The sequence below is a fragment of the Ambystoma mexicanum genome, chromosome 6q (assembly GCF_040938575.1).
Source record: "Ambystoma mexicanum isolate Mex_15411 chromosome 6q, UKY_AmexF1_1, whole genome shotgun sequence".
Lineage (NCBI taxonomy): Eukaryota > Metazoa > Chordata > Amphibia > Caudata > Ambystomatidae > Ambystoma > Ambystoma mexicanum.
This window is the reverse complement of record NC_090937.1, coordinates 1,607,673,182-1,607,692,138: the sequence shown is the minus strand read 5'-3', so window position 1 is coordinate 1,607,692,138 and position 18,957 is coordinate 1,607,673,182. Positions and strand designations below refer to the sequence as shown.

General features: G+C 47.6%; 1 protein-coding gene across 1 annotated transcript in view; it reads left to right on the top strand.

Moving 5' to 3' along the window:
* Nucleotides 1-18,660, top strand: part of LOC138516897 (uncharacterized) — a 57,374-nt gene extending 38,714 nt beyond the window's left edge. Inside the window, exon 3 of the mRNA XM_069632351.1 lies at nt 16,705-18,660. Coding sequence (XP_069488452.1) covers nt 16,705-18,392 — 1,688 coding nt within the window. The 3' untranslated portion in view covers nt 18,393-18,660. The remainder of the gene's footprint in view (nt 1-16,704) is intronic.
* Nucleotides 18,661-18,957: the final 297 nt, after the last annotated feature.

The window sequence follows — 18,957 nt, the reverse complement described above, 5'->3', positions numbered from 1 at the left end:
CTACGGAATGTCGCAGGCTGAGTCTGGTTCTCCCGCAGCCACAACCACCGATTGTGACGAGGGGTTGAGTGACGAACTAGCCTCTGATTCGGAGGCGATTGACCTCTCAGCAGAGCACTCTCGCTCTGCGTCGTCTATCCCCGGCCCCGCTAGGCAAGACCTACTTCCTGCTATGGGGAATGTACACCCCGGCGACATAGACGCACATGTTCCCAACACTAAAGACACAACCCCAAGGATGTCTTCGACTAAACAGTTGAAGCGGTCCATAGCGCCAACGGGCATACTGAAAGCTTCGGCCCTGCCCGCCGACCGTGAGGGTCGGTAGCCCTCCCCGAAACCGCAGGTGCGCCTTGCGACTGGGTCTACTAAATGAAAGGGCGCTGACCCCAATATCCACCATCCCGTCAAGACGCATCGGAAGAAGGCGTCCACAGCCGAAAAGGCACCAGTTCCGCCGAAAGTAGTCGCGCAACCAGATGCCCAGACTTCAGAACCTCCCGATGATGAAGTGATTACCGAGAGCATCGCCAGGATCATTTTGGCGGATTCTCAGAAACAAAGGTCCATCGAAACCCAAGGACAAGCACAAGGATTTGTCGAAACCCAAGGATAGGCCAAAAGATTTACCGGAACCTACGGAAAGGTTTACAGACATAGAAAAGGACCCATGTCAACCATCAAAACCCCGAAAAGACTTTTCGGAAGCACCTGAAGGGATTTCTTCGGCGTTGAAGAAAACATCTCGACGTTTGCAAACGGAGGATCCACTGGATGAGCCCTTTCCACCTCTGGACCGCTCTGGTTCATCTATTTGGACCAGAGAAAAATGTGAAGGATGTATGGACAGGCTAGTGGAACTCTCTGAGAAGTCCACACCAAAGAGGTCTAGGGACGAAAACCCCCCTCTCCCTGTGGCTAAGCTGCAGAGGGTCTTTGACCCTACTCAAGATGAGGAAGAGGAGGAATACATTTCTCCAGCATGGGGTCTGGCATGAATTCACATGCTCATGAATATTCCGTCGTCAGGCTGGGAATCCTCGGTAAAGAAAAAATCAGTTTCAGTTTAGTTTCTGAACTGTCTTTCTCCTAACAACCAATCACTGGTCTCTGGGTCATACTGGCCCCAGCCAATGACTGCCCTCTACCTAAGCCCCTCCTCTGGCAGCCATCTTCAGATTCTTACTGCACGTTCAAGTGTTGGGAGTCCTCGTGCTATAGCTCTCAAGCTTTTACTGCGTTTGCGATTTTTCTAAGAGTGTGCTCTTATTTTTACGGTCAATCGAGCCTCAAGCTCCATCGATCCATCATCCGACTAACGGGGACACGTTTTTCGGAACATTTTACGCCCCTCAAGGGCGATTTTTCATCGAGTTACCTTCTTGGAGGATTCCAGAAGATTCTTGGAGGCCTATGCTGCGTGGACATGGCTGAAGATAGAGGAGACTCAACGCCTCTGTTCAGGATTTGCCCTGGATGCGGCCTACGGAACATTTTCCTGGACGATGGTCACTCCCTGTGCCTCTAGTGCCTGCATACCGACCAGACGCAGGTGGAGGAGGCCTGTGCGTTCTGCAAGGACATGGTTCCCCGCACCACGAACACCGTCGCGAGCGACTTACCAAGTGGCTCCAGTCAGGTGAGTCCCGGTCACCCAGCCACAAGAAGAAATCCAAGCGGTTTTATAAGACCTATGAGGGCGCCCCGGCGACAGGGGCCCAACAGAAAGCAAAGCACTGTGAGTCCGTGGGCACCGGGAGCGCCGTTGGGATGGGCTCTTCAGCGGCCAGGACGGGCGCAGCATCTCCGGCACCTTCGACCACGAGCCAACGGTCCGGCTGGGCAAAAAAAAGGAAGTCTGAGCATCCGGGTAAACTTCTGGAGAAGTCCCAGTCAGCTCCAATGGAGAAGGCCAAAGGGGAGCGTGGTGCTGACCCTCCCCCCACGGTGAAGGCCCCAAGCACAACCAAGGTCGTTAAGGCCTAGATTCACCCGTCAAAAACGCCATTGAAGGAGTGGTGACATCCCTGGCGAAGGTCGTTGATACGGGTACACAGGACCCAGGCCCCTAAGCGTGAGTTTTCCTGCCGGCCAGGAGGGAATCATCTTTTCAGCCTGTAGAGAAGACGCCGGTGAAGACGATGCCGGTCATCTCCCCGACACCGTCTCCCCTGATCGAGAAGGGGGGGCACAGTAGTCCTACAGGGCACGGACATCTCCTCCGAGGAGGAGCTTGCTGTTCTCAAGACTGTCTTGGACCAAAGATTCGTCGAGGCAGATGTGGCGAGTGACGGAGACACCGACGAAGAGGAGCAGGGCGTTCAGGAGCCGGAGGACACTACGCCTCTGCCGCCGTCCCTCGCACTGCAGCCACCGGCGGACATCTCTGTGGACATCCTCCAGGCACTACACACTCTGTGCTCAGATATTCGGACAAGGAAGCCCCTGTCGCCCGTGGGAGACACCACGGCACCTGGGCCGTCGGGGGAACCCCCGCACAAGAAGAAGAGAATTAATCCTCCACCTCCTTACCATCCATCGCCTCCCTCCCCCGCACTCAGTACTTTCTCGTCAAGAAGAAGACGGGCAGTTGGCGGCCCATCCTGGACCTCAGCCACCTGGAACAAGCACATCAGGTCCCAACAGTTTCGGATGGTAACCCTTCAGCACGTGCTGGGACAACTAGAAGAAGGGGACTTCCTGTTGATGCTGAAATTGGAGGACGCTTACTTTCACATCCCCATCCGCAAAGGGGCACCTCAAGTTCCTGCGCTTCGTGGTTCAAGGGCAGCACTATCAGTTCAAAGCCCTTCCCTTCGGTTTAAAGTCCACACCAAGGGTGTTCCCCAAGTGCTTGCCACCAGTGGCGGCGCAGCTTTGTCTCCGAGGATCCACATTTTACCCCTACCTGGACAACTGGCTCATACGAGTGAAATCGAGGGAGACCGTCGTCGCGCACACGGCAGAAACCGTCCGGCTGCTGACGAAACATAGGTTCTTTGTGAACTATGCAAAGTCTTGCTGGGTGCCATCGCAAGACGCACTGTTCCTGGGGTCCCGGCTCAACACGGTGTCGTGCCTGACATCTCCGTCGGAGGAGAGGATAGCGGCCATCCCGGGCAAGGTGCAAGGCCTGTTGAGCCTGAAGATAGCAAGGGTGAGGTCCATCAAATCTCTTCTCGGCATGATGTCATCATGAATATACCTCGTTTGACTGTGCAGGCTGCCGATGCAGCCACTGCAAGAGTTCCTCGACGGCCGGCGGATCCAGGTATCGGGAAGCTTCGAGAACAAGATCCCTCTCGACGAGACGTACCGTGAAGCGATATGGTTGTGGGGTGTCCGCGCGCCTCTGGCGGCAGGCAGAGACTTCCAGACCCTCGCCATCAGTAGGCGGTCACGACAGACGCCTCCCTGGAAGGACGGGGCGCTCATATCGGAGCTCTCCACCCAAGAAGCCTGCGGCTGCCGCAGGAGAAGTTGTTGCATATCAGCATTCTGAAGCTATGGGCAGTGTTTTGGGCCCTTAAATTGGCAATCCGACCGTTGCCTGGCCGCCCGAGAGCCCATTCGACCAGAGCGATCGCTGCTACTACGGCATTCCTGTCTGGTGTGACCCTGCTGGACATCTGCAGGGCTGCTACGTGGAGGTTGATGCACACCTTCACGAGATTCTAAAGCATCGAGCGGGATTCCAGGGAGGTGTCCAGAGCAATGCTGCGCAACCTGTTCGCTTGAAGGTGAGCCTGGTGAGGAGGTAAGAGATGCTTAATGTTGAGTTGTTGAGATGCTTAATGTTGAGCCTCCCGTGGTTGTGCGTGTGTGTACTGCTATGTATTCTTTATTCATGAACATGTGAATCCATGCCAGATCCCATGCTGGAGAAGGAACAAGTTACTTACCTGTAACTGTTGTTCTCCGGCATTGGTCTAGCATGGATTCACATGCGAACCCTCCGGCCTACCCCTCTGCGGCTCTTCTCTTGGTCCTACTGCAACTTTACGTGCTACCAAATCTGAAGATGGCTGCCAGTGGAGGGGCTTGGGTAGAGGGCAGTCATTGGCTGGGGGCAATATGACCCAGAGACCAGGGATTGGTTGTTAGGAGAAAGACAGTTCAGAAACAACTGATTTTTTCTTTACCAGATTGACGACGGGGAATATTCATTGAATCCATGCCAGACCCATGCTGAAGAACAAGTTACAGGTAAGTAACTTGTTCCTTAAGGAGATCGGGGTGGAGGGGTGCCAAAATGTTATAGATTCTTCTATGCCCACCAGTGCCCTTCCCGTATTAAACCCTAAAGTGTCCTCTAAGTTATGGAAAATGGTGATTCCCAGGTAACGGAATGATTTTGGTTCCCAACGGATGTCTCCTTGTGGGAGCGAGTCCAGTGGTACTGCGCTCATGGCTCCCAGGGGGAACACCAAGGATTTCTCCTAATTGACACTGTAGCCAGACAGATTCCTTAAATTGTGAAGTACCTCTAGTATTACTGGGATATTGGCACTGGAGACATCTGCATACAATATGTTGTGCTTTATACCGCAAATCCTGATTCCCGTCTCGTGTATATAGTGCCGGCAGTACCCTTCCAGGGGTTCTAGTGCCAGGGCGAATAATATTGGGGATGTCGTGCATCCTTGTCGGGTGCCCCTCTCTAGTGTCCATTTCCCTGATATCCACTCTCCCGTTTTCACTCTTGCTCATGGATTGGTGTACAATAGTTGGATCCAGTGCAGCATTATGGGGCATTATGGGGCCCATCCCTATATCCTCTAGCACCTTAAACCTTGGTTGCATCCAGGGCCATCAATGCCAATTCTCCTCCAACTGGCGAGCGTGCTTGTGATGCTGGAAATGCATCAGAGGGACAGGGCCTCCATATCCTTGTCCTTTACTGCTTTTTATTGTGTGTTCTGTCGTGTTTTCCGTGCAGGAGTTCATGTGGGACTCCTGGCGGTGCAGCTCTCTCCTTTTGGTTTGGTGAACAGACCCATGGGATACCCTTATGGCATCCATGGGTAGTGGTGCAACCCTGTTCCCCTAGTGTTTTTGGGCACCTGTGTGTGACCCACAGGGCAGGGTACGGGCTGTTGGCAGCTCCGTGCTGAATTGACGGGTGCCCTGAGCGTCCTCCATTTTTGGATGCCCAGGCCCTGTCATTGGAATTGGTAGATTCCTGATGGAGACAAAATGGCCCCCATGGCCTCTTGTCTTCCATTGCCTGTTACCTTGATCTTCCGAAGTCCCAGGAAGCCCTGACTCTGTCCCTTCCCCCTGACTGGCTGTTGGGTGGAAGTTCCATATATGGTAGTGTGGGGAAGTGCTGACCAGACTGGCTGGAGCCTTCTCAACGACCGTATGTTGTGGGTATGCCTGTGTGTGGGACCTGGGTGAATGGAGTGTATGATGAATACGCATTCTATGTGATGGGTATCTAGTATCTGGTGGTTGACACAATGACTGAGACAGCCCTGCCCGAAACCGGTTTGAATGCAGTATGGAGTGATGAATGGCTCGGTACTTGTCCCAATACACATAACTTGTTGTGAGTGTCTGGAGAGAATTGAATGGCCTGAATGCTCCGTGTGCCTGATTGGCTGCCTGCCTGCATGAATGCCCTTAGTCGTGATTGGATGCTTGAGTGTGACCCAGCGGAATGAATGGGAGATCAACAGTATATCTGGGGACCTCTCACTGCTAGGAATCGTGTTCAGAAGCTGAAGTCCACTACGACGAGTAATTGGAGTAACTGAAGCTTGACCCTGAAGCCCTGCTGGATGAGAAGAATTGCTGTTGCTCTCCTTCACAATCTGAAAGCTGATGTGCCTTCACGGACTGACCCAGAGAGGACCTGGTAAGGCACCCTCTTCCCAAGCTACGAGGGACCATCGTGCACCAGTTGATCTTTGCCAAAGCTCCAGACCTTCGACAGGCTGCCGACCCGATACGGGGACTGCTGCGGAACTCCAAGGAGAAGCGCCCGGACTGTTGTCCGCCACTGTCTACGACCGCCGTGCCGACCGGAGCCGCCGTGCTCCCGTTTTGCCTAAGAACTTTCAAATCCAAGGACGCCCTCGTCCGCATCGTCACCGCTGTATCCTGCTGGAGAAGGCGTGACCGTCGACGCGCCGAGGAGCCTCCACCGGTGGGTTTCCTGCCACCCAACGACCACAGAGACGCCGACAACTCGACACCCTTGCTGGGCCACAGTTCTTCAAACTCTTTCCGGTCCAGAACTATCGACACCGAGGTGCCCCGCACGCCTCTTCCAGGCAGGACGTTTGCGCTTCCCCGCCAACGAGCACCGCTAGGAATGACGCAGCCACTTCACCGTCGTAGCTCGACCTGCTCTCTGTCGGACATTCCACGACCTGTGACTCCTAAAGGTGTGGCACTCAAGAAGGGTTGTTGATTCCCCAACGAGTAACGCTACAACGCCAGGTACTTTGGGGTTGCAGACTATTGGGAAGTCTAGTGTGAACAATATATGGACTGGGCTTGTATCTTTATCCTACAGGTTGCCCAGGTGGGGGGATCTCCACACAGACTGTGTTTAATGGTAGTGACCAGTATTCTGCCACTTGTTCAACCATCTTACTTTCCTTCCTCTCTCTACTGTTGGTTTCCTTTATTTGATCTGTGTGTCATTCTGACCGTATGCACTTTAATGAGATCTAATAACATTTGTGGTACCACTTTAGAACTGTAAATATTTACCATTGTTGATTTTCCGAGTACAAAGTGAGTTATCGTGATACTGTACATAACTTTGAATATTAATTATATAAAGACTTTGTTTTAACCGATACAGTGTGTGGACATTCCTTTGTGGGTGCTTGGGGACTACACTGTACTTAAGAACCAGCCCGCATCACCTCCTGAGAAGCTAGGCCTTGATTGGTCGACCACAGCTACCAAATAGAGAATCTTGGCAGGGGTCCTCTGTGCCTCTCCTCTACCATAGAGAGCGGAAGTACAGGCGCCTCCCACCAGTGCGGTCCTTTACAGTGCTCCATTATAAAGTGTAGCCTTCTGATATTCATAGAGGTGTCCTCCCTCCTATAAAACCGCATCGGTCTGGTGGTACAATGCTGATGGTAGCTTTCTCTAGTCGTAATGCTATTATTTTCCCCAGAAATTTTGTGTCGACATTCAAGAGTGATATGGGTCTATATGACCCACATTGAAGCAGGTCTTTGCATGGTTTCATGATGACTGTGATCAATGCCTTCCTCTTGGATTCAGGGAGAACCCCCTCGGAGAAGGCTCCTTGAAGACTCTCTGCAGAAACGGCAGTAGTGTATCTGCACATTCTAGGTAGTATTCGACCGGTAGGCCGTATATCCCCGGGGACCTCCCCTTCTGCATTGTTTTTAGCGCCCATTCCATTTCCTCAACCTCAATGGGAGATTCCAGTGATTCCCTCTGGAGTGCCATCAATTTGGGCATCTGTGAGATTTCTAGTAGGTCTGAAGTGTGTGTAGTGCCTTATAGTATTTCTGAAAGGGCTCATTAATCTTCTGTTGTGTGGTCACCCTGGAACCCTCACTATCAGTGATCTGTGTAAATGAGCCCCTCGGGTGTTCTTTACGAATCAGCCACGCGAGTAGCCGACCCGCTTTATCCCTCTCCCCATGTACTCACTCGGTATAGCAGCTCCTGTCAAAGTTGTTTAGGGCTTCCTGGTGCGAATTTTGAATCTTGATAGCTCCTGTTAAGTCCTGCCCCCATCTCTTTCCCCTTCCCCAGATCAATTTCCAAGTTCCTAATCGTGCCCTCTGATTCCTTCACTTTGCAGGAGACAGTCTGTTACCTTAAGGGTTTCCCATAGAATACTCACCTCCTCCACTGATCTCTCATTATTACCCAGAAAAGAGACTATCTCCTCCCTTATCGTTGCGTTGAAGGCTCTGTCTTGGAGTTGTTCTGTTACCAGCCTCCAGGTTGGTATCGCTGGGCGACGTCGTCCCATCTGCAGTACTGTGACCAATGGGGTCTGGTCGGAGATTATTTTCCCCAAGTATTCTGTTTGGGAGAATCTGTGTGCGTCCTCTGTGCCTGTAAAGAGATAATCTAGGCAAGAGTGTGACCCATGCACCAGTGAGTAGTATGAGTATTCCCTGTCGTTTCCACGTGATCCCGCCATAATTCTTGTAAGTCCAGTTCCTGCACTATTTCGTTAAGGGATCGTGTTGACCGGGGTCGTTGGTAGGTTCCTGTCCCTGTCCGATCTATGTTTGGATCCAAGTAACAGTTAAAATCCCCCTGCCAGATGAGGATGTCTGGCCTGTGTTTGCCTAGTATTTCACCCATTTTTTCGAAGTAGTCTTCATTGTCTGGGTTAGGTGCATATGAGTTCACGATGCATAGAGCGTGTCCCTCTATTTTGCCTCTTATTATAAATGTACGTCTTTCATCGTCTCCCGTCATAGTCTGCACTTGTATTGGTGTTGAGGGTGTTACCCAGGTGAGAACTCCTATGGAGTATGTCGAGTATGAGGTTCCTACCAGTGTGCCTCCCCAATTCCTTCGTAATTCTTTGAGATTGTCCTCAGTAATGTGTGTCTCTTGTAATGGTGCTACTTTAATACCATGTCTACGTAGAAATTGTTTGATTTGGGCACGCTTAGATCTTCTACCCAGGCCCCGTACATTCCAGGTTCCTATTTTAAGGGACATTCAGCCTGTGGTCGTATATCGGTCCCCCAGATTGTTCCCCCTATTGGAGTTACCTGAGTTTCCAGCTGTTTCCATGTTTGTGCTTCTTTGTCACAAAGTATGGTTATCCCCTCATTCGGGCTGTCTGCCACCCTCCGCTCATGCCAGTCGTGGTGTGTGTTGTTATTCTGGATATGGTCTGTCTTCTGTAGTGTGTTCGTGCTGTATCCACTGCCCTTTCCTTTTATTCCCCTCCCATCCCCTCCCTCCCCCCTTTGCTATCCATGTTCCCCAAACTTTTTTGGCACAGGAGCTAGCTCCTGCCTGAACTGTGACGGGGCTCCGCTACCAAACATTAAGAAAAAAGATACAGGTGGGACTGCTTAGTCCTTCGGTTTGATCTAATGTCGTAGCATCATGTGTCCATAGTAGTCTAGTCCCGCTTATCATTTTCTCTTTTTATTTTCTTTGGCGTTCCGTGCGTTTGAATTGGTGGGTTGGCCATATTTGGATTCTAACCAGTCCCAGGCGTCGTTCGGTGTAAGGAAGAAGTGCGACGGTTGTCTGCTAGCACTTTTAGTTTGGCACGAAAGAACATCATGTACCTCAAGCTATTTTCCCGAAGTTTCCTTTTTATTGAGTCAAAGGTTCGTCTTTGTCTCTGTACCTCTGATGTGAAGTCCTGGAATTTCAGGATCCATGCATCTTCCATCAGAATGTTTCCTTGTTCCCGAGCTTCTTGTAGGATTACATCTGAGTGACCCTAAGTTAAGGAGCTTGGCTATTATGGCCCGTGGAGAGGCTCCCGGAGGCAGGTGGCGGCCTGGAACCCTCTGCGCTCTCGCGAACGTGAACAGTTTGGAGAGGCCACGGCGTCGTAGCGCGTCCAGTATCATCCTCTCCACAAAGAGCTCCGTGCTATCTCCATCCGCTCCGGGACCCCACCAGTCAAATTATGCTTCTCTAAGAACGTCCTTCGGCATCTTCTGCCCTGTCCTCAAGATTCCTCGTGGCTCCCACAAGGCCCTAGATTTTTATTGTGCTTTGTTTCTACAACATCTTCCAGGTTGCTTATCCTTTGTTCGGCTGATGCCACTCTCTCGTTCACCTTTCCCAGGTCTGCACGTACTAATGAAACATCTACTCCTTCTTGGATCCTGGTTTCCAGTACCTTCTGTGCGTCTTGAATTGCCGTCATAAGGTTCTCTGGGGTCACTCCTGATGCTGTCGGTCGGCTGGGTCTCCCTCTGGCTGGTCGGGGACCTGTTTAGCTTTGGGTTTTGCGGCGACATATGTCTCCATCTTCTGTTGGCCTCTCACCATTTTGTGAGCAGCCTTCCCTGTGATTCCAATAGATGTCTCCCTTTCTTCCAGTCGGTGTTGTTGTTGGGTTTACTCTTCCTGCGTCTCTTTAGTTCAACCCCTTCTTAAATCCCTGTTGGTGCGCTTTGTCCATTCACTTGCAGGTGTGTCATAGGTTATTGGGGTTGTGCTTGGTTTCCAAGTTATCTACCTGGCTGCAGTGTGTTATTTGCCTTTGATCTGTGGTGCCAGTTCGCCTCTACTCTTGATGTAATGTTAGAAGTGGTGTAGGCAGATCCCTCTCGGTACTGCATGTTTCCCGGGTATCTCCCAGAGTTGGGGTGGCTGTTTATTGTCCATTTGGCTTATAGTTTATTGAAGTCTGTGCCACCTTTATAGTTGTTCCGTGTGTTGTGTTGTACGTAATAATCTGTGAGGTGAACGCTTGGTAGTTAGTTGTGTGGTTGTCCTCAGTACATTCCTTGCACTCTGTGTAGCAGGGTCAGTTAACAGCAGTGTCACCGTGCCCTACGTGGCACTGTTGGTTTGTCCCGTTCTGCCTCTTAATGTCTGTGAGTAAACTGGGTAGCCTGCTATTTATTAATCCCAATCCCCTCTCTGGCCTCTGGTCAGCGGGGGCTGGTGACAGCGACTTTGCTGTGCCTTGTACGGCATTGATTGTTAATCCGCTCTGTCCTTAGGTATCCATGGTTTACAGCACGCAGCTCTCTGGTCTGGCCGCCAAGTTAGTTTAAAGCTTGTTTTGTCAATATTACGGGAGCAGTTCCCCCCTGTGGTCCGGTTCCCCAAAGTGATATTATACTATATTTGTGTGATTTTTGTAGGTGCAGAGATGGTCCTCCAGTAATGCGTGCCACTGAATCGCATCTCTCCTCAGCTTTGGGAGTGTGTCTTAAGTCGTACCTGGATCGGATCCAAGTACATGTGGCATTTCAGTGTGGTGGGGGACTGCTCCTCGTGGCTTCCCAACCGGTCCTCTCGTGGCGGTGTTCGGAGCACAGTTGCCGACCATGTTGGCGGATTACAATGGTCGGGAATAGGTGGTCGCCTCTGCAACGACGTCCACAGTGGGTCGGTTTCTTCTCCGGTGCCCACAGGGAGCTTCTCGTCCGTCAGGCTGCACGGCCTCCCACCTGTTAGGCAGAATCACCTGCAGTACCCTTTGGGAACAATACAGGCAATTAGGACTACAAGTGTAAGCACAATTTCACCCTTGGTACAAGCCTGTACTACACAGTGAAATGGTAGCGATGGCTGAGCAGCCAGACTTATCTCAAGAGTTTAAATGAGCATTAGAACAAGTTACACAAAGGAGCAACCAATACAGTGATTCAAGTAAACACTTACTCAAGGTTTCTCAGTAAAATAATATACATTTTTTTACTCAATCATGTATAAAACATTACACTAGCACAAGCAGCTCAATATCACACACTAATACACCACAAAACAAGTTTAGCTCAAAAATGAAGTGTGAGCAAAATGACACTTTAGATACTTAGAAAAGGAGGGAAAAGTCAAGGTTATAAGAATAGACAGCCCAAATACAATAATAGTCAGGGCAAAGGGTTCAAGTTAAATACAACCAGCAACTCTTTTCAATAGGCCTGGGCCAAATTCAATGGTTCAGAGTCTTTTGTATAGGATAGCACAGTTCTGGTATGTAACGGTTAAGTCTTTGCCACAGATTTTTAAAGGATTTGGCTAGGCAAAAAGTTTGACGAATGTTTAGGGAAGGACAAACCTTCGTAGTTGAGGAAAGTTTCACGCACTTTCTCGATGGCCGAAAAGATTTCCGGACCGTGTTTGCACAGTACCTTTTTAAATGAAAAAAGTTGTAGCTTAGGCAGTTGTTCCTGGCAGTTCGAGCAGATATCGCTGTTCCTGTGCTTCAGTCGTGGGGACAAGAAGGAGGACGTCGGGAGGTTCCTGCACTGCTCAGGGAAGAGGCCAAAAGCTGTAGCAAGAGGTCGGTTTAAGGTGTGAGTTCCTTAAAGTCCCCCTGGTTTCCTTCCCTCTGGCTATCCGGTTTTCAACAGTACTCTGAAGAAAATTCGACCAGAATAGGACGGTGTCCAGGTGGCTTGCGAGTTGGTTGTTCCCACCAAACTCAAGGGAAGAAGTTAACCTTGAAGGGCTTCTCTGTCGTCAGAGTTTCATGCAATTCGGACCTGCAGCATGGCTTCACCGGTCGTCCAGGAGTTGCAGCAGTCCTCTTCCTTTCTCTCCTCTTCGGTTCTTTCATTCCAGTGGTCGACTCTGCTTTCCAAGTCCCAGAGACCTGCTTTTAAACAGTTTTCCCCCATTCATTCAGCCTGGCTGTCACTCACACAGCAGGGTGGCTGTCCTTGCCGGACAGCCAGCCGGCCAATCACACCAGAGTGTATTCAGGTCTCCTAGGAGACTAAGCACAGGGAGTTTCGGGCACCTCCGTCACATCCTGTCCACCCCAGACACTCTGGCACCAGAGGAGGGCTTCAGCACAGAAGCCCGCCAAAGGGCACAAACAAAGGGACCAAACCTAGTTTGGCGCGCAGAGTTACACACAAGAAGGACTTTTTCTAAAAGAAATGGCAAAAAAAGATAACCAGTGTCTGTTTTTACAGATAGGTCTGGGGCGCCATATTGAAAAACATGGCTTCCTCTGATTTTGAGCTACTGTTGTTAGCAGTCGCGAAAAATAACAGTAGTTGATCTAAACCACTGCCACCAGCCATTTAAAATAGGAAAAGGTAACATTTTACTGTTGCATGAGTGTTTTGACTCAGGGGAAGCTGAGCAACCCCTCCAGCACTCTATAGTAAGATAGGGTGTGCTGGGTCAGTAAATTTAAAAAGAGACTAGTAAAGTCAATTTAACTTTACATGCCCTGGGAGACAGTAGTCAGTCTAAGGGAAGGTATTTAATCCTTGTGGAGTCTGAAAGACACCCCTGTGCCACTGCACTGAAGGTGCTGTGTGACACATAGAAAAAGATGATGCCACTGGAGTTGCTTTAAAAACTCCATAACCAAAGAACACAAAAGTAAAACACATTGAAAATGAAAAGTTCAAAGCCCCAAAATATAGCAAAAGAGCTGGAGGGCTCTAAGGTAGAGGGAATTAAGCACTTGTGTGAGAAATCTCCCTAATGCCACCACTCAGTGATATGTTCAAGATGGCGACCGGCTCTGGGTACTGCTTGTGCCGGGACAGCTTGGTGGGCAATTGTGGCTGTATTTCACGCCATCTGAGTGTGTATTTCACAGAGGAAGTCTTCAGAAGTCGTTTTCATTGTTTTATCTGGTGAACAGCAGCTAATTTCAGGATGTTTCCTCCAGGATATCAAGCGGCCTCAGCGGAGCGACATGGATTAAGACTGCATTCACGCACCGCTCAACAGCACCCCCTCCATGTATATAGTTTTGAAACAGATGTACAGGATGGGCGCTTCACATCATGTGATTCCCGTTTTCAAGTGGGGCATCAGATCCGAGCCTCAACATTACAGGCCACATACGATAATGGAGGCTGATAGCAAAGAAATTGCCTCCAATCTATTAAGAATACTGGAAAAGTGGGCAGAAATCGTTGGGAGACTCAAGAAATTCCAAACTGGGTTTAGGAGGCAACAGGGTACTTCTCTGAACGGGTTTACGAAATGAAATGTCTTGGGATAAACAATATGACTCCATCTTTATTGCTTTAATCGATCTGTCCTCTGCCTTTGATCTGTTGAACCAAAACCTCCTCTGGTCCAGACTCGCTAGATGGGGAATTTCAGAAGGTTCCCGGAAATCTTTATTAGGTTTACATGAAAAATCGAATAGTCAAGTGACAGTGGATTGCACGGGAAACCTCTCTAGGAAAATCTCTATGTGCTCAGGGCTGAGGCAGGGTTTCATTCTTGCACACTGCCTGTTCAAACTTTATGTATCTGACACTGATGAATGGTTGGACATGGTTGCCTTCATTCAACCTAAATTGTCAGATTTTAAAGACACTTAGCATTCGCTGATTTTGTATTATTTGACTGCATGTGGCTTCAGAGATTGATAATGCCTTTCAAACAGATTTGAATTAAATTATTGTTTTTAAAGATTAACCACTTTTAAACGAAAATCATGCAACCCCTTAAGTATCAGGCTATTATGCAAGTCTATGCAAAAAGTACAAGCATACTCGTCCTTGGCACTTACCAACAATCTAAGTTATTTATGTTTTCCCATTATAAGTAAACCAGGCAAGACTTGTATTAATGAATTTGCTGAGGCCTAAGGCTATTGCCTTAGGAGGACAAATGTGTAATATTAATGCCAAATTTGTGAAACGTTCTGTACCGCCGCTGCTAAAATTGTATGATGGAAAGGTCATACCTAAACTAATATATAGGGTAGAAATTATGCAGCCTTGGGTCTTGGGCAAACTAGCTTTGAGACGCTTATCTGGTGTAGGATGCTACGGCTCCCCAAACGACTTACCTGTTTTGGCTTTCTGCTTTGAACTTGGCCTTAAGTCTATTCTTGTAAGAGCTAAATGAACACATTAATTGCTTTTCCGCAAAATGGTCGATCCTCCTAAACACTCCTTATATTGTGATTTAACAATTGTGCACAAAATGAATTTATGAGATTTAGAGCCTCATCAGGGGTTGGACAGTATCCCGGCGCTAATTGCGCTGGATAACGGGTTGCGTTGCCTGGTGGGGTGGGTGGGGCTCGTTAAGTCCCCATGCCCATTGGACCCAATACCTCTGGTAATAGCACCGGAAATGCCTATACCGCCGGCTCATTCACCTCCAGCTATGAGCTGGGTTGAGGTAGGGCCATACTGTGGATTGGGCGGAACAGTAAATGCAGTGGTAATAGCATTACCGCCACATTTTCCCGCTCTGCCCAACTCCTGGTGAGGCTCTTAATCTCCTGCCGACCAGGGACATTTTAACTAGGCGAAGACTGCTTCCAAAGGAACTCTTTCTGCGGTTTCTGGAGTAACAAGAAGGTTGTAGAAAACTTGAAACATCTGATAATCGCATGTCCTGCACTGACTTTTCTCCACACTTTATATTTTAAGAGTCAGACTTGCAGTCTAGAATGTATCGATATCGAAAATGTAGGCAATGTTTGCTTGGAGGTAACTGTTAAGTTGGGTTCCTGGCCAAAGATGACACTGACACCAGTGTAGGAACAGGTAACATCTTTACTCATGTGCCAGCTCCAGGTACAGGGATACATTAGGCCACATCAAGTAAGTTACAAGGACAGAACATCCACCGGCATCCTCTATGTCAACCCATCTTCTCAACTGACATTCTCAGAACCATTCAGATCATAACATTCTCACACACAGCATTCCATGCCAGTCACTCACAGCATTCCTTACAACAGGGCAGGGAAAGACCAGACACAACACATCTCCCCCTTAAACAACACAAGACACACTCAAGAAGCAGAGACATTCATATATACACACACACACAGTCCCAACACGTGTACATCCCTCAACTTCAGAGCAAATCGCTTCAACAATGTACCCAACACAAACCCCATAACCGTCCTCACCTAGTGGGACAAATCTGCACCAAACAATGTCTCTCCCTTTTTCTACCAAGTTAGGGACAGACACCAAACCACTTAAGAACAGGATACTTTATCAAATCTCTCAGACAACGTCAGGCTTCCAACCTCAAACCACATGGCTCGAGTATGTCAGGTGTACCCCAACACGGACCTCTACATGTCTGACAATAAACAATAAAGTATGTTCTTTATGATTTTACCTTAAAACTCGATTTCTAGAGCCACTCTTGTTTCTGTTGATAGATATTCTACCTGTTTCTCTAAAATCATCATATGGTAATGATTGGATCCCGGCTATCAATACAGTGCCTACCCGCTGACGCTTACTTGTCCTAAGTTTGTCCACCGTTTTGTTCTTGGTATTTGTCCAATATACTCCTTCTTAAAACTGTTCATCATACCACTCCCCTCCCTATTGTAAGAGGTACACTGCCTCCCATTTTTCTCCTATATTACCTTTTGTATGCTCTTTTGTGACCAACAGAGCTTGTTTCCCTGTTTATATGAATGCAAATAGTCTCCATTCCCCTACAGATACTAGGTAACATGATTGAGATTTAAAATGGTTCTATAATTTTAAATGAACTAGATTTATTATATTAACATATGAAATTGAATGTGTGTTATCCATCCAATTGTTATTAATTGAATGGGGTAAATAAAACACTAAGCACTTATTTTATTCTACTAAGATTGCTGTTTAAATGATATACAGTCGACAAATGTCATCTATCAGCAGAGCCCTCACAAACTGCATGCCAAGAGTACCAGAGGCACATCCAGACTTGCATCTCTGAGGCCTCTTTGAACACATCCAAAAAAATCTGGTTAACCAGTGAAGCAAATGCAAACATTCAGGGGCTTCTTGCACTGGACAATCTGTGATTGCAGACCAATAAACGCCTGAGGAATTTCAAGGGTTTGACTGAAACGCATACTGCGTTCTCACTTTGGGAACCAAATATTAACCATATGATTCTGAACATACTGATGATTCTGTGAATGTAAAAATAGTGTTGGAACTGCTTAAGACGGTATTTAGTGTATGTGGCACTTCACATCGATAACTTATCTAACAAGAATCACTTGTATAAATGATTGTATAAAACTGTGTACCAGATCCAGCAGTGTATAATACATTCTTCTAAATCTATCAACAGGTCACAAACCGTCAACAGCAAAAGAATTTCTAAAGCATAGTATTCAAATTGAGAATGAAACTGGCAAGCCTTCCGTTCACAAGCTTCAGCTACAAACAAAAAAGCTTGACAGCTATGGAATCCTTCAGAAACACACATTTGGGAAAATAAATACAACATTCAGTGACAAAGTGATCATGTTTGTCGGGGCTACGGGGTCTGGCAAAACCACTTTAATTAATGGAATGGTCAACTATATTCTTGGTGTTAAATGGGAGGATGATTTCCGGTTTAAACTCATTGATGAAGAGACCCATCGTTCGCAAGCGGAGAGTCAAACATCTTCAATCGCTTCATATAATCTTATCCATCAAGAGGGGTTTCAGGTACCATATAGCCTCACCCTAATAGACACGCCAGGATTCGGAGACACCAAAGGAATAGACAGAGACCGAATCCTTATTGAACAAATAAGAGAGTGCTTTTCTACACCCGAAGGTGTGGATCATATTGATGCAGTCTGCTTTTTAGCCCAGTCCTCATTGGCTCGGCTGACACAGTCCCAGAGATATGTATTTGACTCAATTCTCTCTCTCTTTGGAAAGGACATTGCAGACAATATACTGCTAATGGTCACTTTTGCAGATGGCCATAAGCCCCCAGTGCTGGAAGCAATCAAAGTGGCAGAGGTGCCATGTCCCATGGACAATGGTAACCCTGTTAATTTCAAGTTTAACAACTCTGCCTGGTACACATCTAATGGTGTTAAAGGACCCATAGGGAGCACAGAAGAGGATGAGAACTTTGACAGATTGTTTTGGAAGATGGGTGTGAATAGCCTGAAGAAGTTTTTTGTGACACTAACCAATCTCGAAACAAAAAGTCTGTGCTTAACTAAGACAGTTTTAGATGAGCGGAAACAACTTGAGACCATTGTGGAAGGTCTCCAACCCCATATCGGAGCTGGCCTGACTAAGCAAGAGGAGATCAGGAAGACGACAGCCGTTTTGGAGCAAAATTGGGATAAGATGAAAGCAAACGAGAACTTTGAGTATGAAGTGCCCAAAACTGTAGCAAGAAAAGAAGTAGTAAGCCATTTCATAACAAACTGTCAAAAGTGCCACCAAACCTGTCACTATCCTTGCGGTGTTGCTGGTGACCGTCGAAAAAACAAATGTTCAGCAATGGATAAATTGGGGAATTGTCGTGTTTGCCCAGGAAAGTGTCTATGGAGTGTTCACTTCAATCAGAATTATAGATGGATTCATGAAATTGAGATTGAAAAGGGAACGTACCACGAGTTGAAGAAAAACTATGAGAGTGCTCTTGGGGAATCCCTAACAGCTGCCGAAATATTCCTGCAGCTGAATAAGGAACTTTCTAGTGTTGAAGCAGAAGTTGTTGATCTTATTGAGGAAATGTCAGAGAGCATTCAGAGACTAGAAGAAATTGCCTTGAAACCCAACCCGCTCTCAACGCCAGACTACATAGACCTACTAATCATCTCGGAGCGGGAGGAGGCCAAGCCAGGCTTCCTGGAACGCATCCAGTCCCTGATGAAAGTGCGGGAGCGGGCTGTACTTATAGCCAAGGTCTCAAGCAGAGATAAACTGATGGCAAACACCCTGTTGCTATCACATGCTGAAAAAGTAGAAAATAGGTGTTTTTACAGTTGTTTTGATTTCAGGAGCTGGATTGTTCATAAATAGTGTTTGTCCTTCCAGTTGTTGAGCTTTGTGCGGGGAAGTTACTCTGGCTTGCAGTGTTTTTCTAACCATCTTATTAGATACCGAGGAACTGACAGAAGTTAAAACTGTAATGCTGCCTATTCTTTGCAGAAGATGTTTTATTTTCAGGATTCACAAATGTAATATGTCTAGTTGGTTGTCTCATGTTACAAATATCTTTATTTCTGGGCTTTCATTCTTTTGAAACCGCACTGTTTAAGGCCAGATTGTGGTAAGCAATATATATATATATATATATATATATATATATATATATATATATATACTCAATGAACAGTAATCATCCTTGTCAAAAAGGTTTAACTTTTCCACAGGATGCTGTTTATTTATACTTCGTATAGAAAAGAACTTGTTTCGGCTTTCTCAGCATGAACATTTAGTTGCAGTGTTTTATGTAATGCCATGTTATGTTGGATTCGTAAACGGCCAAATATGTCATTGAGATGCCTCAATTTCAAAAGAGATCAGGATTTGTTGAAGAGTTCTATGTCGTCATAGGGATGCCTAGTTCAAGTTCATGTTTTTC